Source organism: Scyliorhinus torazame, chromosome 5 (genome assembly GCF_047496885.1).
Source record: "Scyliorhinus torazame isolate Kashiwa2021f chromosome 5, sScyTor2.1, whole genome shotgun sequence".
NCBI classification, from domain to species: domain Eukaryota; kingdom Metazoa; phylum Chordata; class Chondrichthyes; order Carcharhiniformes; family Scyliorhinidae; genus Scyliorhinus; species Scyliorhinus torazame.
In genome coordinates, this window is record NC_092711.1 from 114,507,377 (window position 1) to 114,532,040 (window position 24,664).

Below are 24,664 nucleotides of genomic sequence, written 5' to 3' on the forward strand. Positions count from 1 at the left end.
CTGTGGGAAGGGCTTTAATTACCCATCTGAGTTGGGGAATCATCAGCGCAGTCACAGTGGGGAGAGACCGTTCACCTGCTCGGAGTGTGGGAAGGGATTCACTTGTTCATCCTCTCTGCTGCAACACCGACAAGTTCACACAGACGAGAGACCTTTTAAATGTCCAGTCTGTGGGAAGTGTCATAAAAGTTCCCGGGAACTGACTGGTCATCAACGTGTTCACAGTGACGAGAGACCGTTCAAATGCTCTCACTGCGAGACTGGTTTCAAGACATTATCTGTCCTCACTGTCCACCAGCGAATTCACACTGGGGAGAGGCCATTCATCTGCTTCACGTGTGGGAAAGGATTTGCTCACTCATCCCACCTGCGGACACACCAGCGAATTCACACCGGGGAGAGACCTTTTAAATGTCAGGACTGTGAGAAAGGCTATACAAGTTCCTGGGAACTGATGTTTCATCAACGTGTTCACACTGGGGAGAGGCCGTTCAGATGCTCTCACTGTGGGACAGGGTTCAGGCGATCATCTGATCTGATTGTACATCAGCGAGTTCACACTGGGGAGAGACCCTTCAACTGCTCTGAGTGTGGGAAGGGATTTACTCGGTTATCCACCCTGCTGGAACATCAGCGCATCCACAGTGGAGAGAGGCCGTTCACCTGCTCCAAGTGTGGGAAGGGATTCACTCGGTCATCCCACCTACTGACACATCAGCGAGTTCACACTGGGGAGAGGCCATTCACCTGCTCAGAGTGTGGCAAAGGATTCACTCAATCATCGCATCTGGTAACACATCGGCGCATTCACACTGGGGAAAGACCGTTCACCTGCCCTGGGTGTGGGAAGGGATTCACACAGTCAGCCAACCTGCTGCTACACCAGCAACTTCACAAGTGACTGTGATTGAATTGTTCTGTTAATTGTATCCGGGAGTGAACCATATTCATTGGATCTGTTTCTGCTGGTGTTAATAAACTCCAGTTATAATGGTTAACATTTCACATAAAAGTCAAATAAACCTCCTTTTATGTTAAACACAGGGTGGTAATTTTTAAAATATCTATAACAGATTAATTCCCTTTGAAGGGTTCCCCAGTCTCCTCCATCCTCACCTCCCCTCCAATAACAAGTGTGAGGAGCTGATGGAGCTTCTTTGTCACTGAGATTGAGACAATCAGATCAGCTGCCTCTGCTGCTTCCCTCCCTCCCACTAACCCACCAGACCAAACCATTTCTCTAAGTCTGAGCCCTGAACCTGCATCTTTCTCCACTTTCACTCCTACCTTCAATCTTCCTCAGAGCTCATCTTGTCAGAGATCTGCCTTCTGCTCCTTAGACTCCATTCGCACTAAACATCCTGACCATGTTAGCTTCTCCGTGTTAGCTGATATTGTTAACATTTCTCTCTCTCTGTCACTCTCACCTTTAAATCCACCATCATCACCTATCCTCTTAAAAAAGAAAAACTTTTCCTACTGTCGTTGCAAAGTACCGTCCATCTCGTATCACTTTCCTCTCCAAGTCCTTGTGCTCTGTGTCCCCCAAGCATCGGTCCTCGGCCCCTCTTATTTCTCATCTACACGCTGCCACAAGGTGACATTATCTCAAAGCACCGTGTTAGTACACTGACAACACCCAGCTCTACCTCACCCCCATCCCTCTCCATTGCTCCACTGTTACTAAATTATCAAACTGCTTCTCCCACATCCAGTACTGGATGAGCAGAAATTTCCTCCAATTAATAATTGGGAAGACCAAAGGCCATTGTGTTCGGTCACCAGTAGAAATTCCGTTCTCAGGGCAGCACGGTGGCAAAGTGGTTGGCATTGCTGCCTCACAACGCTGAGGTCCCAGGTTCGATCCCGGCTCTGGGTCACTGTCCGTGTGGAGTTTGCACATTCTCCCCATGTCTGCGTGGGTTTCACACCCACAACCCAAAGATGTGCATAGTAGATGTATTGGCCACGCTAAATTGCCCCTTAATTGGAAAAAATGAATTGGGTCCTCTAAATTTATTTTTTTAAAAAAAGAAATTCCGTACTCTAACTCCCAAGTCCATCCCTCTCCCTGGGAACTGTCTTGAGGCTGAACCACACTCTGCACAATCATTGAATCTCTGCAGTGCAGAAGGAGGCCATTTGGCCCTTCAAGTCTACACTGACCCTTGAAAAGGGCACCCTACCTATGCCCACTGCCCCGCCCTATCCGCGAAACCATCTAACCTGCACATCTTTTGACCTAAGGGGTAATTTAGCATGGCCAATCCACCTAACCTGCACGTTTGTGGACTGTGGGAGGAAACCAGAGCACCAGGAGGAAGCCCATGCAGACACGGAAAGGATGTGTAAACTCCACACAGACAGTCACCCAAGGCTGGAATTGAACCCAGGTTCTGGTGCTATGAGGCAGCAGTGCTAACCACTGTGCCACCACGCTAGATGAGATTCTGACCACATATTCACACCATCACTCATACCAGATATTTCAAAATCCATAATGTCGCCTGTACCCACCCCAGCTCGGCTGCTGCTGAAACCCACATCCATTCCCCTATTAAAATTCCCGGTCAACCTCACATTCAGTCCACACTTCCCCCGACCAGAACGTGTCAGCGTCTACATCTCTACTGCCCGTGTGCTCTCTCACGTCAGGTCCTGCTCACTTACTCGCCCTGTGCTGGCTGGAAGACTCCACAACCAGCATCTGACGAGTGATCTGATTAATCAGGTTGTTTTGGTGGTGTTCAAGCAAAATGTTGCTCCCGCTGCACCAGGAGAACTCCGGTGTAAATAGTGTCTGCAGTTGCTGAACTCTACTGAGGTGAGAATGGAGCTGCCAGGGCTGCAGTGAACCTTTAAGAACTGCTGTCTGGGTTCATTCCTCTGAATTCACTGACTCCCTGCTGAACCTTAGGAATAGAGTAGACCTGAACAACTTACCAAATACTCAACAAATTGCAAATGATTTCCCAGTAAGAACCAATTTGTACAGGGTGAAAAAGGTTAAAAAAAAGGGAGCAAACACCTCCTTCACCGAATTCCCCCACTCACCAGACTCTCGGGGTTACACTCAGTTTGCCAAGGCTGCACTAAAGAACCTTGTATTTATAACCAACTCATTCTGCAGTAAAATAGTTAAATTTTGACTGTCTCTCATTTAAACGTTCCAGAGCAAAATCTCCAACTTAAGTCAGCTGTAAATGTGATAGAAAATACTGGTGTTCATTTTGCATCTTTTACAAGCTCACAACATCCCAAAGTGATTCAAATCAAGGATGTATTTGGAATGAGTCAGCATGGTGGTGCAATGGTTAGCACTGCTGCCTCACGGCACCGATGTCCCAGGTTCAGTCCCGGCTCAGGGTCACTGTCAGTGTGGAGTTTGCACATTCTCCCCGTGTTTGTGTGGGTTTCGCCCCCACAACCCAAAGATATGCAGGGTAGGTGGATTGGCCACGCTAAATTTCCCTTAATTGGAAAAAATGAATTGGGTACTCTAAATTTTTTTTTTTTTTAATATTTCAAAACATTTTTCAAAAAAGGATGTATTTGGAAGGAAGAATGAAGAGAGGCAAAGTAAACTAAACAGTACAATTTTAAACAGAATGCAGGTAGAGTGACCCGGGAGTGAATATAAACAAATATTTCAATGCAACAGGACAGGTCCATAAGACCATAAGACACATGAGCAGAATTAGGCCACTCGGCCCATCGAGTCTGCTCTGCCATTCAATCATGGCTAATATTTTGATATCCCCATTCTCCTGCAATCTCGCCATAACCCCTGATCCCCTAATTGATTAAAAACCTATCTATCTCTGTCTCAAAGACACTCAGTGATTTGGCCTCCACAACCTTCTGCAGCAAAGAGTTCCAGAGATTCACCACCCTCTGGCTGAAGAAATTCCTCATCTCCTGTGTTAAAGGATAGTCCCTTTCGTCTGAGATTGTGTTCTCTGGTTCTAGTTTTCCTACAAGTGGAAACATCCACTCTATCCAGGCCTCACAGTATCCCGTAAGTTTCAATAAGATACCCCCTCATCCTTCTAAACTCCAATGAGTACAGACCCAGAGTCCTCAATCGCTCCTCATACGACAAGCTGTTCATTCCAGGAATCACTCGTGAACCTCCTCTGGACCCTTTCCAAGCCCAGTTCATCCTTCCTTCGATACGGGGCCCAAAACTGCTCACAATACTCCAAATGGGGTCTGATCAGAGCCTTATATAGTCTCAGAAGTATATCCCTGCTCTTGTATTCTCACCCTCTCGACATGAATGCTAACATTGCATTTGCCTTCCTAACTGCCGACTGACCCTGCACATTCACCTTAAGAAAATCTTGAACAAAGACTCCCAAGACCCTTTATGCTTCTGATTTCCTAAGCACTTCCCCATTTAGTAAATAGTCTATGATTCCATTCCTCCTTCCAATGTGCATAACCTCACATTTTTCCACGTTGTATTCCATCTGCCACTTCTTTGCCCACTCTCCTAGCCTGTCCAAGTCCTTCTGCAGCCCACCTGCTTCCTCAATACTACCTGTCCCTCTGCAGATCTTTGTATCATCTGCAAACTTAGCAAAAGTGCCTTCAGATCATTCATGTATATTCTGAAAAGTTGTGGTCCCAGCACCGACCCCTGAGGGACACCACGAGTCACTGGCTTACATACTGACCCTTTATCCCCACTCTCTGCCTTCTGCCAGTCAGCCAATCCTCTGTCCACGCCAGGATCATACCCTTAACTTATTTAAAAGTAGGACGGCATGTGGCGCAGTGGATAGCACTGGGACTGTGGCGTGGAGGACCTGGATTTGAATCCCGGCCCTGGGTCACAGTCCGTGTGGAGTTTGCACATTTTCCCCATGTCTGCGTAGGTTTCACCCCCACAACCCAAATATGTGCAGGTTAGGTGGATTGGCCACACTAAATTGCCCCTCAATTGGAAAATAAAAATAATTGGGTACTCTAAATTGATTTTTAACAACTTATTTAATCGTCTCATATGCGGCACCTTGTTAAAGGCCTTCTGGTCGATCAACTTGGTCAAAACATCCTAATTGGGTCTTCGGTTTATTGGAGGAAGAGAGTGGAAAAACACGTTATACTGAATCTTTCTAAATCATTGGCTAATCCACATCTGAAATATTGTGTTACCACAGCTTAGGAAAGATAGCAAGGAATTGGAGAGGGTACAGGGAAGCCTTGCTAGAATAGTATCAGTGATGAGAGGTTTCTGTTCTGTGAAGAGACCTGCAAAGCCGGGATTGTTCTCCCAGTATCAGAGAAGGTGAAGGAAAGAGAGACTGAAATATTTGAGGCGTTTTCATCAACATAGAGAGAGAAGTTGTTTCCATTGGCAGGGTGGTTGGTAACAACAGAAGACAGCTTTAAAATATTTGTCATAACAGCCAGGGTGGACATGAGTAGAGATGATTTTACTCAGTGAATTCTGGTGATCTGGAACACAAGAATATCTGGTGAAAGCAGCTCCAATGGTAAATGATTTTTACTGTATTGAAGGTGCAATAAATATCAAGTTCTTGTTGACTGTAGATAGGAATTCAGTGATCAGCCTGAAATTCATGGGTACCAGCACAACAGGGAAAGAGAGAGAGAGACAGAGAGCGTTCACCAGCTGAGTGTGGATCACTCAGTCATTCCATTTACTGAGACAGCAGCATGAAGTCTGGGACAGAGGAGGCGAGGCTGTTGCAGAGTTAAAAATGAAACCTATTAAGGAGCAGGAGAGCTTTGAGCTGGTGGAGTCTATGAAATCTGAGACTCGTTTTCCTTTGCTGTCATTTCACAGAGGCCCAGTTTTGCCAAGATTCTTTATTTCCACAGTTACAGGATCATTGAAAAGACATTGCAGCTTCTTTACAGCACAGCCAAACTCGCACTGACTGAATATTTCTCCACTCACCTCAAGGTTATCGATTCGCATCCAGCCTCCTCGGTCCACTCCTGTATCGGGCACAGTCTCAGAGTTGGGAGGGGTCAGGGGTGCGCCCTGACCATTAGGACCCCAGCAACAGTAGAGGAACAATTCAAACACAAACATTAAATGAAGTGAAAGCAGATTGTCGAGACCTGTCATAAACTCCTGGAGATGCTGCAGTCACTTCACACACCAGAGGAGGTTAATGGGGAAGCTCAGTGACAGTGCAGAGTACCAGAGTGGAACACATTCAGGTATAATGTCCAGATTGACAGAAACCCCTGGAGATGCTGCAGCCACTTCACACACCAGAGGAGGTTAACAGGGAAGCTCAGTGACAGTGCAGAGTATCAGAGTGGAACACATTCAGGTACAATGCCCAGACTGACTTTGGAGCAAATCTTTTCTGGAACCTGGGAAGGGCAGTTGAAAGACCAGAAACACATCCATTGGCACACATGTACTCATACGTAGGCATCCTCGCACACGCGCTTAGCCGCCCTCACACACACGCAACATGCATAGGTGCACTCGCACGCACCGCGCACACACACACCCCACACACCCACCCACAGGCACATAGACACGCACGTATGTGTGCCCGCTCACAGATACACAAGCACTAAATATTCAATAACGTGCCTCTTGTCAGTACTGTGGAACATAAAACCAGGGTCCCTGTCACATTGTGCCCCCTCAGGATGTACAAGATCCTGAGGCCAATTTGATGAAGAGAAGGAAGGCAGCACCTACCCAGACCACTCCTTTCCCAGCCTGGTGTCCGAGCGGCAGTATTATCCTTCACACAGCCTGACGTGGTATCTGGTGGTAATCGGAGTGTTTGTGGGATCTTGCTGTGCAGTCCCTGCCGAGTTTCCCACGTGAAAACAGTGAACGTGTTTCAAATACAAAAAGCTGCCGTGTTGATTGAAAGGTCTGGGCCAGTCTGAAAAGGCACAGGAGGAAGACGATCTCTTCCTTTTGATGGGTCACTCCTGCAGTGCAGCCCCTGCCGTTCTGTGGGAGGAGACGGCGACTGCCACATGCACAGTAAGATCCCACAAAGTGTTATGCAACACAGGGTCAGGAACCTAATTTCAGTGGGGGTTTGAGGGACACTGGAGAGAACTTCCCTCCCCATCCTGCTGTTGCTGTTTATATTTTACATTCGCTTGAGGGGGTGGACAGGGACAGATGGAGAGCAAGACCCACCGGGATCATCCGGGAATGACTGATTCAGGCGCCTCCCGTCCCATCGTCAGCCCCAACACATCCTTCATTCGTGGCTCAGCAAAGGGAGTTGAAGAATCAATGAATGAATACCCAGTGACAAAATGCACAGTCGTTGCTGCCAACATCTCCGGCCATTCCTGTGGTCATGTGTACACGGGCCAGCTGTCTGTCTCTTTGTGTGTGTGTTGGGTGGGGGGGGCATGCGATGGGAGAGCAGGTTACCTGGAGCCTGCCTGGTCCGACGTTAACCAGGCGGAAGCAGATTCAGTCCAGTGTTATCACCCTCGGGCGTTGTCTCTCCGAGCGATGGGAGGGCAAGTTACCTGGAGCCGGCCTGGTCAGACGTTAACCAGGCGGAAACAGATTCAGTCCAGTGTCGATCATCCTCGGGCGTTGTCTCTCCGAGCGATGGGAGGAGAGTGGGACCATCACAGGACCAGCCCCCCGCCCGTGTACTCCACTCTCTGTGAAAAGAGGGGAACGTCAGGAATAGGAGTGGGAATAGTTCCTGGCGAGCCTGCTCCACTATTCAGCAAGATCACGGCTGATCATCGACCTCAACTCCACTCTTCCCCACCCCTCAATTCCCAAGGATATCTCCACCTCAGCCTTGAACGCACTCAATGACAGAACATCCAGCATTCCCTGGGATAGAGAATGCCAAAGATTCACAAACCCTCTGGGTGAAGAAATTCTCCCTCATCTCAGTCCAAAATGGCCGCCCCTTATCGAGACTGGCCCCGTGTCCCTGACTCTCTGGGAATTAGCCTCTCCGCATCAACCTTATGGAGTCTCCTCAGAATTTCACACCTTTCAATCGGAGCATCTAAACTGCAGGGAATGTTGGGCCCATTGCTCAGGCTCCAGAGCACTGACCGGTCTCCTCCTCTTCCTATTTTCTTGGCTCCCCCTCACATTCCGAGTTCAGATCTTACCTGGGGCGGCTGGAGGAATGCCAGCCAGTCGGAGGAGTGTGTGGGCAGCAGCCCCATCGCCTGGCACTTGTAGACGGCTAGGGCCAACCCCAGCAGGTTGCCGATGAAGTAGAGCAGACGCTGCAGCCAGTGCTGAGTCGAATTCCCCAGGACCTTAAAGACTGGGAGTGAGAATAAAAAAACAGAAAGATCAGGAACAGGGGAGAGACTGTGAAATGTTCATAGAGAATTGGGGGATCCTTGTACTCAAATCACAAACAGACAGCATGGAGATACAGCAAGAAATTAGGAAGGCAGATGTTCCGTTAGCCTTCACCGAGGGATGGCGCCAGGGACCGGGGTTTGATTACAGCTTTGGGTGACTGTCCGTGCTGAGCCTGCACATTCACCCTGTGTCAGCCTGAGTTTCCTCCGGGTTCTCTGGTTTCCTCCCACAGTCCAAAGATGTACAGGTTAGGTGGATTGGCCATGATAAATTGCCCCTTAAGTGTCCAAAGGTAAGGTGGGGGTACAGGGACAGGGAGGGAATTGGGTCTCTGTATAGTGGCCTTTCAAATGGTTGGTGCAGACTCGATGGGCCAAATTGCCTCTTTCTGCACTGTAGGGTTTCTATGATTCACTGGAGTTTGAGTGAGGAAATCTTTCTGCAATTGTACAGAGTTTTGGTCAAACACAGGAGGAATAACTTATGCAGTTTGGGTCTCCTTATCTACAGAATTGTCAAGGAGAGAGGGTAACAAAGACTCACCAGATTGGTTCCTGGGATGACAGGATTGTCCAACGAGGAGAGATTGGGAAGAATGGGCCTTTACTCTCTTGGGTTTACGAGACTGAGAGTTGATCTGATTGAAACAGATATAATTGTAAAGAGGGTTTGACAGGGAGATGCGGAGACACGGTTTCCTCTGGCTGCAGAATCCGGAACACAGAGACATAGCCTCAGGGGGGCAGCTAGTTCGGACTGAGCTGAAGAGGAATTTCCTCACCCCATGAGTTGTCTCTAACCCAGAGAGTTGTGGATGTTCAATCACTGATTATATTCCAGGCTGAGATCAATGGATTGTTGGACACCAAGAGAAATCTCAGGGAGATATCTGTACACTGACTGGTGTCTTCAATTAACCCATCTCCCCCAGGGGGATATCTGTACAATGAAGGTAGAAACCTACTTTGCCACCCCTAATATGTTTTACTTTTGTTTTTATATATTTTATCAACCTGAGAACCAGTTGCTATAGTATTTTGAGCCATAGAAATAGAATAACCCCATGTCACTTGGCAGTTACTCATCAACAAACTAACTTCTTCTCCTGTAGCAGAGTAAGACCACTTCTTCAAGGCTGAGAAAGCTGGAGAGTAAAAGAGCTCCTCTTCCCTGTCCTTCCTGAACTCCCTTATTCACCCAGCTCTCTGTTCTAAGTCCCATTCAAATGATGCCAGTTAAAAGCTGTTTCTCAGCTGCAGAATCAATACAATACTCACTTGGCGACATGGACATCAGTGCGTGTATAGGTCTCCAGGCCATCATGCAAACCATCATGATAGGGAAGATGGAGATGTTGTTGCCGGCTGTGTACATAATGAACAGATTCATGGGCAGCTGCTTCAATGGGCCAAAGGCGATGTCCCAGCAGAGCTGAAAACAGAAAGTGAGCAGGGCATCAGTAAAGGGAGCCAGGTTGGGGAAGGTCACGTACTGATCTTACACCCAGGGCTGGAAATAAGGATGACGGTTAACACCACAAAAGGTTCCTTTAGTACATGGGGTGCAGCGGTTCACCAACCCAGTTTACCACTGTTGACAAACCAAGCCTGGCCAGCTGGACAACGAGGACACATTCAAATCCAACTTACTTTCTCAACCAGGATCCGGTCTGTTTCTTGGACGCGGATGTCTGGAAGCTGTTTGTCTGAATATGCGACTGGGCTCATGAAGTCGCCCTGGCCATACTGTTGATCATGGCTCCTGTGAGAAACAGAGAACACAAATTGGGTCACCTCAGCAAGCCCTTCAGGACCCTCTTAAAAGAGGGAGTCTCTCCATCAGGGATCCCACTGTGGTGGCAATACTGCCAGCATGAACTAAACCATGAGCAAGCCTAGGGCACACTGCATGCACCAAACTGCCATGGGATTGGACAGCCACAAAGTGCATTGGAGTCAACTGACAATCAGGGTGCCAATCCCCTTGTCCAGTCCTCCGTTAAAAGGCGATTGCACCGAGTCACCGGAGGCAATGAATTTTTGCTTGAAAGTGAACGATGTTGAATGTCGAGAGAGACCCACTGCAGCACCCGGCCCCAGAAACGAGCAATCGTTCCTCCAGCCAACACTCAGGTGGGGGGCTGAAACCAAGATGGCGTCGCAGGGTCGTGACCCCGGGAAAAGAAGCCAAGTGGAGTCGGAGTGGTTTCTGGGAGATTTGAGAAGCTGCTTTCTGCCAAGGGGCCAAGTGAGGGGCGGAAAGTTTTAGGTTGATGCCCACATCCCCGGGTCAGTGTGCGGTGCCCTCCATGCGAGAGAGCAGGCTGGCCCGGCCTGCGCCTCCTACTCGAGCCCCAGGCTCCAGCGCGGCCTCTGCACCTGCGGCTGCCGCTCGGGTTGAGCTCGAGGGTCCACTTCTGCCAGCGCGCGCGGTTGGCGAGCGCCGCCCCCGCAGCCATGGCAACGCCGGCGACCGTTAACCGTCCCTCCTCAAATCTGATCCGGGGAATAATCCGCGCGCTTCCGTCAACAAACCACACCCGCTGCAATGCGCATGCGCTGCTGTCCGGACGTCCTCGGCGAAATGCAGACATCGCTCACGTCTCCCCCATCTTTGTTAGGGGCACGTCGAGCAACCAAATGTCAACGGTTTCTTCACAAGTGATGCGAGACTTGCTGAGTTTATCCAGCATTTTTTAATTTCAGATTTCTAGCATCCACAATATTTTACTTCTATTCCCGGCCCATTTCTACCTCACATGTAACTGGGTATCATGAGTGAAGCTACCACCAGGCTCAGGGCTAACCCTTGCAGCCAAGTTGCAATGAAATATTGTGACTTCCTGCAGGTGCTGGAACTGATGGGAGGACAATTTGCACACATTGGTCAACAGCAATGTTGTTGTAAAGGTTGATTAGAATCACAATATCACTGATGTAACCAATTAATTGGAATGAAATAATGACAGCGATCTCATTGATCCGAGAGACAGTTTGATCTTTAATTGATTTGAAATAAATCATCTCAAAAACAGGTGTTGAATGTAGATGATGTCCTGTTTAATAATAATCTTTATTAATGTTACAAGTAGGCTTATATTAACACTGCGATGAATTTACTGTGAAAAGTCCCTAGTCACCACACCCTGGTGCCTGTTCAGGTACACTGAGGCAGAATTCCGAATGTCTAAATCACCTAGTAAGCATGTCTTTCGGAACTTGTGGGAGGAAACCGGAGCACCCGGAGGAAACCCACGGGGAGAACGTGCAGATTCCGCACAGACAGTGACCAAGCCTGGAATCGAACCCGGGGCCCTGGTGCTGTGAAGCAACAGTGCTAACCACTGTGCTACCGTGCTGCCCATATTTCATTCACTGTCATGAATTAGATTCAGCTTGGTGACAGGGTGGGTTCTGATTAACATTCCACTGGGGACATAAAAAGGGTAAGATTTATTCTTGTTATCCTCTATCAGTGGTATATCAAATAGAGCAGAAAAATATACGGGCAGTGCATGAAATCTGACTTCTCTCTTCAGAGCTCATGTCCCACTGCAACAGTGTTTTTGTATGAGGTTCCCTCTGGTTCCTGTCACTGAGTCTCTCAGCCTGCAGTAATACACCGCGCTGTCAGACAGCTGCAGCTCACTGATCGTTCCTCACTTACCCCCACACATTTCAAACTGTCGATTGATGCAGAAAATTGAGTCCCCCACCCTCTGCAAATTTCTACTGAGCCTTGGGGAAGTGTCCAGGTGACTTTCCCTCTCCTTGATGCCCCACAATGTCAGCAGCTCAGACTCCAGCTCAATACCCCTGAGCCCAGGTTCTGCAAGTTGCAGACACTCCTCAGATATGATTGCCCAGGATTGTAACGTTCTCCACAAACGCCCACATACTGCAATCCTAGCACATCACCTGTCCTGTGGAGAACATCAAACTCCAGCCTAGTTATAGGGGTTATTAACTTGAGCAGAAATAAACAAAGGACGTGATTAACAATAACATCCAATCCCTGGAGTCACACATGAACCCGCTGGTGTCTCAGCAGGTTGGATGATCGATTGAATCCCTTCCCACACTTGGGGCAGGTGAATGGTTTCTCCCCACTGTGAGTGCGTTGGTGTGTCTGGAGATTGGATGATTGAGTGAATTGTTTCCCACACACGGAGCAGGTGAATATCCTTTCCCCAGTATGAATTCGCTGGTGTTGAATAAGGTGAGATGATTGTCTAAATTTCTTCTCACAATGAGAGCAACTGAATGGTCTCTTGTCAGTGTGAACAAGCTGGTGTTTAATTAGATCTGGAGAGGTTTTAAAGCAATCCCCACAGTAAAAGCATTTAAAAGGTCTCTCGTCACTGTGAACTCTCTGGTGTGACCCCAGGCTGGATGACTTTGCGAATTCCTTCCCACACATGGAGCACCTGAACGGTCTCTCCCCAGTGTGACTGCGCCGATGGCTCTCCAGCTGGGATGGGTAACTGAATCCCTTCCCACAGTCCCCACATTTCCAAGGTTTCTCCATGGTGCCAGTGTCCTTGTGTCTCCAGGTTGGATGATCAGTTGCCCATCTTGATCGGACACAGAACATGTGAACGGTTTCTCCTCGCTGTAAATGGTGTGGTGTTTCTTCAGGCTGTGTATTTGGTTAAAGCTCTTTCCACAGTCAGTTCACTGGTACTCTCTCACTCGGATGTGTGTTGTGTGGGTCTCGGGGCTTTTCCAGTCACACTGATGTTTCCACAGTCAGTTCACTGGAACACGCTCACTCGGCTGTGTGTGTGTCTCGGTGTTTTTCCAGTCACACTGATGTTTGAAATCTTTTCCCACAGGCAGAACAGACGAACATTTCTCCTTCGACATGCAAAGGCCAATGATATTCAAGTCCTGATGAATCGAATGACTCTGCCAGATCTTGACATGATGTTTGCTTTCCTCATCTGCAAATCCTCGTCTGCAAATCCTCACCTTCTCATGCTCTGTAAAAGGAGATTACCAAAGTCATCACTGTAAGTAGAGGACAGAAATGCAGAACAGATAATTCTCGTTTCTAGGGACCATTTTTTCCCTCTTATTCCACTACAGCTGCAGATCCCCGTCCCACACACTCTCCCTCCGCACTGGGCTGAAATACAGATAAAGTGTTGGATATATTTTCCTGCATCCCTTTAACAAATTTGTACAAATAGAGATAGAATCATGTTTGATAATTCACTTCATTCATGAATCCTGTTGAAACGTTTCACAATCAATCATCTGAATATGTGTTCCCAGCAAGTTAGAAAACTTTCTATTAGACTTCACTGGAAAACACTTAAATCTATGATCTCTTGTCACAACCACATAAATATAAATGTGGATTGAAATTCAGGAGAAAGGACTCTATTCCACAAATAAGATATAGAACAAATAGACTACAAGGCAGTGCAATGACCTACTTTATAAAGCTCACAGACAGTATGTAAATGATTGAGAATTTAATGAACTCATGCTGACAACATATGATCTGTGGATTTAATACAAAATGCAGATTGCAGAGAATCATTTCTATTCTGCTGGTTAAGGGCTCCTGCTTTTTGTAACCTATTGTAATTATTTGTCTGATGAAATGATCATAATGTGCAATACTTTTATTATTTTATACTTTTATTTAATGGCTGTCTACAACTATGTGATGAATCCTAATTACTTATTATATTTGTAGCATCATCACAATTCTGAACCTGCCACACTTATGATTTTGAAGCAAACCAATGATCTATTGAACCAAACTAATTCTCTATGAATCTGGATCACCTTGATGGACCAGACGGAATAACCAACGTTAACCTTGTTCCAGAAGTGACTGTGTGGAGATTAAATGAGCAATTGTTAAGGTGGTTTCTCCAAGCCTCCCGGGCTTTTTTTTTCTCTCTATCTCTCTCTCTGTGTTTTCAAATCCTCCCCATCCAGCCGCCAGCTCCATCACTCCTTCGACCAGCTGTAGATGTGACAAATAAACACCTATCCATGGTCAAGACTGACACAGCGCATGCTCCAAATACTGGGCGACACGGCACCTGTACACTGGTCTCCTGTGGTGTAGATAGGGGACATTCACCACTGTGGGGAATGCTGGGTAAAAAAACCACCATTGTGATTCACAATTCACTTTCTTGTGATTATTTAGCGGTAATGCAGTAGAGAGTGACCATAAAATAAATCATTAAAGTGAGGAATTTGACATGTTGTAACCTACAAGGTTACAGATCAAGAGCTAGAAAGTGGGGGTGGTCTGATACAGATATGATGGGCCAACAGGCCTCCTTTAGTCCTATAAATTTAAATGTTCTGTTTCCATTGTCGAACATATTTAAGACTGAAATAGACTTAATTTTGGTCTCTCAGAGAATCAAGGGTTCTGGCGAACAGGCAGGAGGGAGGAATTGAGGCAAAGGGATCCCTTCCCACAGTCCCCACATTTCCACGGTTTCTTTGTATTGCGAATGAATTTATGTCTCTCCAGGTTGGATGATCAGTTGAAGCCTCGTCCCACACACAGAATATATGTATGGTTTCTCCCTACTGTGAATGGTGTGATGTTTGTTCAGGCTGTGTAACTGCTTAACGGTCTACCGGAACACTCTCACTTGGGTGTGTGTATGTCTCGGTGCTTTTCCAGTCACACTGATGTTTGAAATCATTTCCCGCAGACAAAACAGATAAATATTTCTCTTTTGACATTCAAAGCTTGATGATATTCAGCTCCGAGTGAAATCAAGTGATGATCAGATCTTAATGTGATGCTTGGTTTGAGTTCCCCATCCACAAATCATCTCCTAATATCCTATAATCAGAGTTTACAAAAGTCATTGCTGTCCGTGCAGGAGAGAAATTTACAACAAACAATTCTAGTTTCTATGCAACATTCATTCTTTTCTTGTTTTCCCAAACGTGTTGCTCAATCATAATAAAATAAACCAAAATCAGAAACAAAGTCCCAACAAGAGCAAGCGAATCTTCCTGGCTAAACCAGAATGTTATTACCAATGTCTATGAGACACCCTGTACTCTGAGGAATCCACCGATTGTGGAAGGTGTCAACTGTTCTGGTGGACACCGCATGCTCCCTCCCCAGAGCTACCCAGACACAGGCAGGCAATTGGAAGAGAGGACAAAAGTCTCTTATGGGGCGGCAGTAAAGTGACATTATCCAAAGGTGGAGCAGGCTCAATGGACTGATTTTTTTTTATTCGTTCATATTTATTGCCCATCCCTAATTGCCCTGGACGAGACAGTTAAGAGTCTACTATATTGCTGTGGGTCTGGAGTCACATGTCGGCCAGACTGAGTAAGGACGGCAGATTTCCTTCTCTCAAGGACATTAGTGAATTAGTTCAGTTTTTTAAAATGTATTTGTTCAAGATTTTTCAATAATTTTACAGAACACTGCAAAAAGGAAAATAATACAAAGAAAACAGGGCAACATGCCAACAAAACAAAATGTTTTAACCCTCTAAACGGTAAACCCCCAACTCAAACCAAAATGGTGCATGCGCCCCTTACATAAAGGAAAATAAATCAGCCCACCCCGCATCAGTTGAGTTTTTAATGACAGTTGACAATGGTTTCATGGTCATCATTAGACTGTTAATTCCAGATGCTTATTGAATTCAAATTTCAACATCTGCAGTAGCAGGATTCGAACCTGGGTTTTACCCAAGCATTACCCTGGATTTCTGGTTTAGTAGTCCAGTGACAATTCCACTATGTGGTACTGGTATAGTGGTAGTGCCGTAGTGGCTGCCTCCTGCTCCTATTTCTTATATTTAACCAGTGTAATCCCCACCACCAAATGGGACCTGATCATCCAAATTCTATAAATTGCTGTTTTAACCAGGCCCAAGAGCAAGTCCAGGAGAAGATCCTCTGACTTACCCAGTCTCTCCACACGGGGCAGCCAAAGATTAGGAGCACGGGGCTGAAGTGTAACAAAAACTTGAGAAGTAGCTTTTGCAGGTAACTAACTATCGGGACTGCAACCTCCCACACTGAATGTATACATGGCCCATGGAATTCTCTGGGCTGCAAGCAGCACCTGTCGTCTAATGCACTACCCGGACACTAGGACCTGGTTGGAAACAGAGGCGCTGAAGCCCCGCCCACCATGTTTCGAATTCGACAAAACAGGTGCGCATGCGCACTCTCTCCCCTGAAACAAGATGGCGGCCGTAAGCCTGGGTCTGTCTCCGGGGAAAAGAGCCGGAGCTGCAAATGTGGGACCCGCAGCTTCGGATTCGGGGCTTGATGCCTTCACCAGGTGTTTAGAAACCCTCCCCGTCCACCCGCCGGCTCCATCGCCCCCTCCGCGTTTCCGCATCCTCACCGGTTTGGAGACCCGATAAACAATAGGCTTCCCATCGCTATCACTGCGCATGCTCCAAGACAGGGCGGCCCTGCGCCTGCGCACTGCTCTCCTGTGCTCTGGACAGAGGACATTCACCACCGCGGGGGGTGTCGGGTAATGTCCCCGCCATGATAGCTACCAACCAAGCAGGGAATTGTTAATTATTTCGCTATGATTTGGCGATTGCAGCGGAAATCAGCAATATTGCGAACCCAGGTAGTATGGTGGACAGTGGTGAGCATGGTCGCACTGCTGCCGCGCAGTGCCTGCGACCTGGGTTTGATTCCAGGATTTTGGTGACTTGTGGAGTTTGCACTTTCTCCCCGGGTCTGCATGGGTTTCCTCTGGGTGCTTTCGTTTCCTCTCACAATCCAAGGATGTACAGGTTAAGCGGGGATGGGGAGGTGGGCCTAGGTAGGGTGCTCTTTCAGAGGACTGGTGCCGACTCAATGGACACCTTCTGCAGTGTAGGAATTCGAAATTAGGCATCAAAATTTTACGTTATTTACCCAGAGCTGTAAAGTGAAACATCGTCCACAATAGGTACAAAACGAGAGGATATGAATCTCTGTTTCTTAAACAAACACGGAAAGAAGGAAACAAATGTCCTTTAAGGACCCTTTAAGGGATATATGCCCTTCCCCTCCATTCTGTGAATCCTTTAAGGATTTTCTCTAAAGGTAAACTTGCAGGTTGAGTCTGTAATTAAGAAAGCAAATGCAATGTTGTCATTTATCTCAAGAGGCTTGGAATATAAAAGCAGGGATGTACTTCTGAAGCTTTATAAAGCATTAGTTAGGGCCCATTTAGAATACTGTGAGCAATTTTGGGCCTCACACCTCAGGAAGGACATACTGGCACTGGAGCGGGACCAGCGGAGATTCACATGGATGATCCCAGGAATGGTAAGCCTAACATACGATGAACGTCTGAGGATCCTGGGATTATATTCATTGGAGTTTAGGAGGTTCAGGGGAGATGTAATAGAAACTTACAAGATAATGAATGGCTTAGATAGGGTGGACATAGGGAAGTTGTTTCCATTAGCAGGGGAGACTAGGACCCGGGGGCACAGCCTTAGAATAAAAGGGAGTCACTTTAGAACAGAGATGAGGAGAAATTTCTTCAGCCAGAGTGGTGGGTCTGTGGAATTCATTGCCACAGAGGGCGGTGGAGGCCGGGACGTTGAGTGTCTTTAAGACAGAAGTTGATAAATTCTTGATTTCTCGAGGAATTAAGGGCTATGGAGAGAGAGCGGGTAAATGGAGTTGAAATCAGCCATGATTGAATGGTGGAGTGGACTCGATGGGCCGAATGGCCTTACTTCCGCTCCTATGTCTTATGGACCCGGTCCACTTACCGATCATTGTCAGAGTTCATGGTCTCAGAAGAAAAAATAATACGAGGGTGTGTAAGTTATTTTGGAAATATAGTTAAACAAACACAATTCAATTTATAAACGAAGGTATTAAATTTAAAATAAAGAGTTGTTTTTCAATTTATGCATTCATTTTCCGAACACCTCTGGGGAGTGGGTATATTATTCTATTTTGTAGGATTATGATATATGCCCTTCCCCTCCATTCTGTGATATATGAATGGTGAAAGATGTAACAAGCCAAATGGATAATGGGGGTCCTGTAGGTATATTTGGATTTCCAGAATACATTTGATGAAGGTAAGATCCCAGTGGGTTGAGAGGTAATATATTAGCTTGGATAGAGGATTGGCTAACCAACAGACAGCAGAGAGTGGGGATTATATTATATTAAATTTATTGACACATGTACTGAGGTACAATGAAAAGAATTGTTTGGCGTACAGTTCCATACATTGGATTGGGTTTGTTTATTGTCACGTGTACCGAGGTACAGTTAAAAGTATTTTTCTGAGAGCAGCTCAACAGATCATTAAGTACATGAAAATAAACTAAACTAAAAGAAAATACATAATAGGGCAACACAGGGTACACAATGTAACTACATGGACACCGGCATCGGGTGAAGCTTACAGGGGTATGGTGTTAATCAGGTCAGTCCATAAGAAGCTTGTTTAGGAGTCTAGAAACAACGGGGAAGAAGCTGTTTTTGAGTCTGTTCGTGCATGTTCTCTGACTTTTGTATCTTCTGCCTGATGGAAGAAGTTGGAAGAGTGAGTAAGCCAGGTGGGCGGGATCTTTGATTATGCTGCCCGCTTTCCCCAGGCAGCGGGAGGTGCAGATGGAGTTGATGGATGGGAGGCAGGTTTGTGTGATGGACTGAGCTGTGTTCACAACTCTGATGTTTCTTGTGGTCTTGGGCCGAGCAGTTGCCATACCAGGCTGTGATGCAGCCAGATAGGATGCTTTCTCTGGTACATCTGTAAAAGTTGGTGAGAGTTAATGTGGACATGCTGAATTTCCTTTGATTCCTGAGGAAGTATAGGTGTTGTGCTTTCCTGGTGGTAGGGCCGACGTGGGTGGACCAGGACAGATTTTTGGTGATGTGTACCTCGAGGAATTTGAAGCTGCTAACCATCTCCACCTCAGCAGCATTGATGCTGACAGGGGTGTGTACGATACTTTGCTTCCTGAGGTCAATGACCAGCTCTTTAGTTTTGCTGACATTGAGGGAGAGATTGCTGTTGTACCATCACTCCACTAGGTTCTCTATGTCCCTCCTGTAGATCATAGAATCATAGAAGTTACAGTGCAGAAGGAGGCCATTCGGCCCATCAAGTCTGCACCGGCTCTTGGAAATAGCACCCTACCTAAGCCCATACCTCCACCCCATCCCTACCCGTCCACCTAGGAATTGTCTGTTCTGTGTTTCTATCCTGTACTGACAGTGATGAATTTTGTAAATTGTTTTTACAGATGAGGAAGAATTTCAGATGAAATCTCAAAAGTTACGTCTCGATCTGACAGAGTCACGCGATTCCTTGGAACCTGAATATCATCGGCCTTTGAAACTAGGAGAAATGCTTGCCTGAACTGTCAGCTAAAGATTTCAACCATCAGTGTGACTGGAAAAGCACCGAGACCCACACAACACACACCCGAGTGTGAGAGTTCCAGTGAACTGACTGTGGAAAGAGCTTTAACCAGTTACACAGCCTGAAAAAACATCACACCATTCACAGTGGAAGAGACGCTATTATTCTGAACTGATTGTGGAACCTGGACAGGCAGGAGGGGACCCAAAACATGGAAAAACCGTGGAAATGTGGGGACTGTGGGAAGGGATTCGGAGCCCCATCGCACCTGGAGATTCATCGACGCAGTCACACTGGGGAGAAGCCGTTCACCTGCTTTCTGTGTGGGAAAGGATTCACACAGTTATCCACCCTGCGGAGACATCAGCGAGTTCACACTGGGGAGAGGCCGTTCACCTGCTCTCAGTGTGGGAAGGGATTCAGTCATTCATACACCCTGTGGACACATCAGCGAGTTCACACTGGGGAGAGGCCGTTCACCTGCTCTCAGTGTGGGAAGGGATTCAGTGATTCATCCACCCTGCGGAGACATCAGCGAGTTCACACTGGGGAGAGGCCATTCACCTGCTCTCAGTGTGGGAAGGCATTCAGTGATTCATCCACCCTGCAGACGCACCAGCAAGTTCACATTGGGGAGAGGCCATTCACCTCCACCCTGTGGACACACCAGCGAGTTCACAGTGGGGAGAGGCCATTCGCCTGCTCTCACTGTGGGAAGGGCTTCACTCGGTTATCCATCCTGCGGACACACCAGCGAGTTCACAGTGGGGAGAGGCCATTCACCTGCTCTCAGTGTGGGAAGGGCTTCACTCGGTTGTCCATCCTGCAGACACACCAGCGAGTTCACACTGGGGAGAGACCATTCACCTGCTCTCAGTGTGGGAAGGGATTTATTCAATTGTCCACCCTACAGCGACACCAGCGAGTTCACACTGGGGAGAGGCCGTCCACCTCTCAATGTGAGACGGGATTGCATGTTTCATCGGACTTGCAGTGACACCAACAATTTCACAGTCGATTACAGGAGTTGGATTCTGCTGTTATTGTTTCTGCTCTACATCCAGGACTGCATTTTGTTCATTCTGACAGGTGGTCAGTGGGGATGGTCAGAGGGTTTCTTTCTTCTGGACGGCAGGTCTCATCATTTTGCCTCCAGTGGGCTAATGCTCTTTGAGCCTTGTTGCTAATACCTGGCTTCAAATTGCGCGGTGATCACAGAGTGAAAGGGTGTTTGGAAGTGTGAAGATATTTAGTTTCCATTTGGACCCCCCCCCCCCCAAAAGCATGGCAATTATTACATATTTATCAGGGGGTCGGTTAGCTCAGTTGGCAGGATGACTGGTTCGTGATGCAGAGCAAGGCCAACAGAGTGGATTCGACTCCTGTACTGGCTGCGTTTATTCATGAAGGCCCTGCCTTCTCTCAACCAGGCCCCTCACCTGAGGTGTGCTGACCCTCAGGTTAAATCACCTCCAGTCCGCTCTCTCTCTGTCAAAGGTGAGAGCAGCCTATGGTCCTCTGGGATTTTTGCAACTTTTATTTCACATATATACAACAAATATAGATTCCTTTAAGGAATAAAAATCCAACAGGAAAAGTGATGCAACCTTGGCTGACAAGAAAAGTTAAAGATCCCATTCGATCAATGGAAGAGGCTCAAAACCATGGTCAAAATAGTAGTAAACCTGAGGATTGGGAACTTGTTTTAGAATTCAGCAAAGGGGGACCAAGAAACAGATAAAGAGAAATCGAATATGAGAGCAAACTGGGGAGAAAAGCGACTGGAAAAGCTTCTCTAGGTATGTGGAAAGGAAAAGATTGTCAAAGACAAATATGTGTCCATTCCAGGAAGAGACAGGAGAGTTCATAATAGGAAGGAAGGAAATAGTAGAGAAACTAAGCAATGCGTGTCTGTCTTCACGGAGAAGAAGCAAAAATTTCCCCAAAACACAAGCGAACCGAGGGATTCGTGAGCACGAGGAACAGTGAGAGATGAGAATTCGTGAAAAGTGGTACTGGAGAAATTAATGGGGTTGAAAGTGAATAAATCCCCAAAAGCTGATGATCTACATCCCAGAGTGTTGAACGAGGTGGCTGTAGAGATCTCTATTCCTCATTCTAAACTCTCCTGACTATCTGGAATGACAAACGTTTCCTTTTTACGTACCTATAGACACTTCTGCAGTCCATTTGTGTGTATTTTGCTCCTTCACATTCGTATTCTATTCTCCCTCGATTTCTCCCACCCTATGTTCTGTCTCCTTTGTAATAATAATAATCTTTATTGTCACAAGTAGGCTTTCATTAACATTGCAATGAAGATACTGTGAAAGGCCCCTAGTCACCACATTCCAGCGCCTGTTCTGGTACACAGACGGAGAATTCAGAATGTCCAAATCACCTAACAGCATAACTTGTGGGAGGAAACTCATGCAGACACGGAGAGAACGTGCAGACTCCACACACTGACCCAAACTGGAAATCGAACCCGTGACCCTGGAGCAGTGAAGCAACAGTGCTAACCACTGTGCTACCGTGCTGCCCACAATGTGCTTGTTAGGTGAATTGGACATCCTGAATTGACCCTCTGGGTACCCAAACAGTATGGCGACTAGGAGATTTTCACAGTAACTTCATTGCAGTGTTAATGTCAGCCGACTTGTGACAATAAAGATTATCATTAGTATTATAAATGGGAAAAGTTTTATGTGTAGGTTAAAGTAGCTTCTATTTTGCTTGTTGCATTAAAAGTCACAAAACTTGAAGTCCCGTTGTGTTATTCTTTAATTTGTTGACTGGGAACTCGATTTTTTTTTCTCAAGAAGTTTCCGACCTTTATGGAGGTTCCAATCCACAAATTCTGACTTCCCATTTGAGCCTCGGGCACCTTTCTGTTTCTATTGCTTCTGTCAATGACAGCCCGGTGATGGAGCTGGGGGCTGAATTTAGCTGAGAATAAAGGGGCCTGTTCACTAATAGAGACAGGAAGGTGCTGGAGACCTGACTGGGAAATGGATCTCCAACTAAGCAGGGGTGGAGGGTTACCGGGGCTGATGTTGCTGCGACCCCCAGGGTTCAGTGCCCCTGGGTCCAAAGCGGGGAGTCACAGGAACAGGGTACAGAGGAGCCGCAGGGAAAACATTTGGGACCAGAACATTGTGAACATCCTGTTACTCTGGTTGTCTGTGATCCTCAAGTCATTTTCTGTTAGTTTTTTAACCATGTTCTGTTTCGTCAATAAATGTTTAACCAGAAAGTATTTTAATTTGCAGGACTTTTCCTGATTAAATATGTTCACTTTCGGGAAAGTGGGTGAGACGGGTTGACAAGCTCTTTAACAGAAAGTGAGTCCATCTAAGGTAAATGGCAAAGGAGCCAGAGGGGTAGAGGAGATTTGATTTTTCTTTTGACATTGTTGAAAATGAAAATGAGGCTCAGGGAATCAAACATGATGAACTATTTTTCAAGGATCTTTAGGAAGTAACAAGGGATGTCAATAAAGGAAAACCTGTAGATGTGCTTTATCTGAATTTCCTGAAGATATTTGCCATGGTTATTACACAAAATAAGAGCTCATAGTGTGGGGGCAAAATATCAGCATGGATAGAGAATTGGTTAGCTAACAGGAAGCAGCCAGTAGGAATAAATGGGTCATTTCTGGGTTGGTAAAATGTGACAAGCGGAATGTCACCTGACGGGATTGAATGTATGACTCATTCAGGTAGAGAAGTAATTTGTGAAGTGGATTTAAGGAATCTGCAAAATAATTCCAAATAGAGGTGTAGGGTGGCATGTGGCACAGTGGTTAGCTCTAGGACTGCGGCTCTGACGACCTGGGTTTGAATCCGGGCCCTGGTCACTGTCCATGTGAAGTTTGCACAATCTTCCCATGTCTGCGTGGGTTTCAGCCCCACCACCCAAAGATGTGCAGGCTTGGGAGATTGGCCATGCTAAATTGCCTCTTAATTGAAAAAAAAATTGGATACTCTAAATTTATATTTTTTTAAAAAGCAAAGGTGCTCACTGCACAGTCGCACAAGGCCAGAATCGCACACGGGTCCCTGGCGCTATGATGCAGCAGTGCTAACTGCTGTGCAACCATGTCACTCTTTTGACTGTCCCTTTACTGTTGCTGGGTCAAACTCCTGGAATTCCCTCACGAACCGCGGTTCAAGAAGGCAGCTCACCACCTTCTCAGGGACAATTTGGGATGGGCAATTAGTGTTGGCTTCGCCACATCCCATGAAAGGATAAATAAATAAGAAAATTTCAGCTTGAAGATGGGCAGCACGGTAGCATGGTGGTTAGCACAATTGCTTCACGGCTCCAGGGTCCCAAGTTTGATTCCCCGCTGGGTCACTGTCTGTGCGGAGTCTGCACGTTCTCCCCGTGTCTGCGTGGGTTTCCTCCGGGTGCTCCAGTTTCCTCCCACAGTCCAAAGATGTGCAGGTTAGGTGGATTGGCCATGATAAATTGCCCTTCGTGTCCAAAATTGCCCTTAGTGCTGGGTGGGGTTACTGGGTTATGGGGATAGGGTGGAGGTGTGGACTTGGGTAGGGTGCTCTTTCGAAGAGCTGGTGCAGACTCGATGGGCCGAATGGCCTCCTTCTGCACTGTAAATTCTATGATTATAAATTCTAAAATGAATCTATGTTTCTGTCACTGGGCGGGGCTTGGAGCGCCCTCGGACTTCCTGACCCAATGATCGCGCACGCGCACTGCAGCATATCGCCCTCAGCAAGACGGCGGCCGCTAACTTGGGCCTGTTGTCAGAGAACCGCAACTGCAGCCCGTTGTTTGCAAGCGCGGATCATTAGCTTTCGGGGTCCTGGGCCTACACCAGGTGTTTATGAAGCCTCTCAACCAGCCGCCAGTACTATTGCTCCCCGCTCGCCTGCAGTTTCTAATTCTGAACGGCGAAGAATTTCTCACCAACATCACTCCAGTATCGGCACTGCGCATGCTCTCGATCACAATACCAGGGAG

General features: G+C 46.9%; 2 protein-coding genes and 1 long non-coding RNA gene across 5 annotated transcripts; 1 reads left to right on the plus strand and 2 right to left on the minus strand.

The window, feature by feature from the left end:
- Nucleotides 1–5,823: 5,823 nt before the first annotated feature.
- Nucleotides 5,824–10,818, minus strand: LOC140419523 (ER membrane protein complex subunit 4-like). The gene is made up of 5 exons (XM_072503427.1): nt 10,696–10,818; nt 9,967–10,078; nt 9,595–9,748; nt 8,113–8,273; nt 5,824–7,641 (listed from the first exon to the last, which is right to left on the minus strand). Exons 1-5 carry the CDS (start codon nt 10,773–10,775, stop codon nt 7,606–7,608), a joined length of 543 nt encoding a protein of 180 aa, XP_072359528.1. The 5' UTR covers nt 10,776–10,818; the 3' UTR covers nt 5,824–7,605.
- A 479-nt stretch (nt 10,819–11,297) lies between these two features.
- Nucleotides 11,298–16,739, minus strand: LOC140419533 (uncharacterized). 2 transcript variants are annotated; one of them, XR_011945843.1, is made up of 2 exons: nt 16,685–16,739; nt 11,298–13,298 (listed from the first exon to the last, which is right to left on the minus strand). It is a non-coding gene; the product is annotated as an uncharacterized lncRNA (long non-coding RNA). The 2 variants fall into 2 exon arrangements; XR_011945844.1 differs by lacking the exon at nt 16,685–16,739 and adding an exon at nt 16,237–16,395.
- Nucleotides 16,520–22,935, plus strand: LOC140419516 (uncharacterized). 2 transcript variants are annotated; one of them, XM_072503414.1, is made up of 2 exons: nt 16,520–16,618; nt 19,560–22,935. In XM_072503414.1, exon 2 carries the CDS (start codon nt 19,890–19,892, stop codon nt 20,673–20,675), a length of 786 nt encoding a protein of 261 aa, XP_072359515.1. In that variant the 5' UTR covers nt 16,520–16,618; nt 19,560–19,889; the 3' UTR covers nt 20,676–22,935. The 2 variants fall into 2 exon arrangements, with proteins under 2 accessions (XP_072359515.1, XP_072359513.1); XM_072503412.1 differs by lacking the exon at nt 16,520–16,618 and adding an exon at nt 16,674–17,610.
- The last annotated feature ends 1,729 nt before the right edge of the window (nt 22,936–24,664 follow it).

Coding starts and splice junctions, on each gene's coding strand:
- LOC140419523 (XM_072503427.1), bottom strand. CDS start 10,775: ATGGCTGCGGGGGCGGCGCTCGCCAACCGCGCGCGCTGGCAGAAGTGG. Junction 8,274..9,594: donor ACTGATGTCCATGTCGCCAA/GTGAGTATTGTA, acceptor TCTCACTCCCAG/TCTTTAAGGTCCTGGGGAAT. Junction 7,642..8,112: donor CATTCCTCCAGCCGCCCCAG/GTAAGATCTGAA, acceptor CTCTTTTCACAG/AGAGTGGAGTACACGGGCGG.
- LOC140419516 (XM_072503414.1), top strand. CDS start 19,890: ATGGAAAAACCGTGGAAATGTGGGGACTGTGGGAAGGGATTCGGAGCC.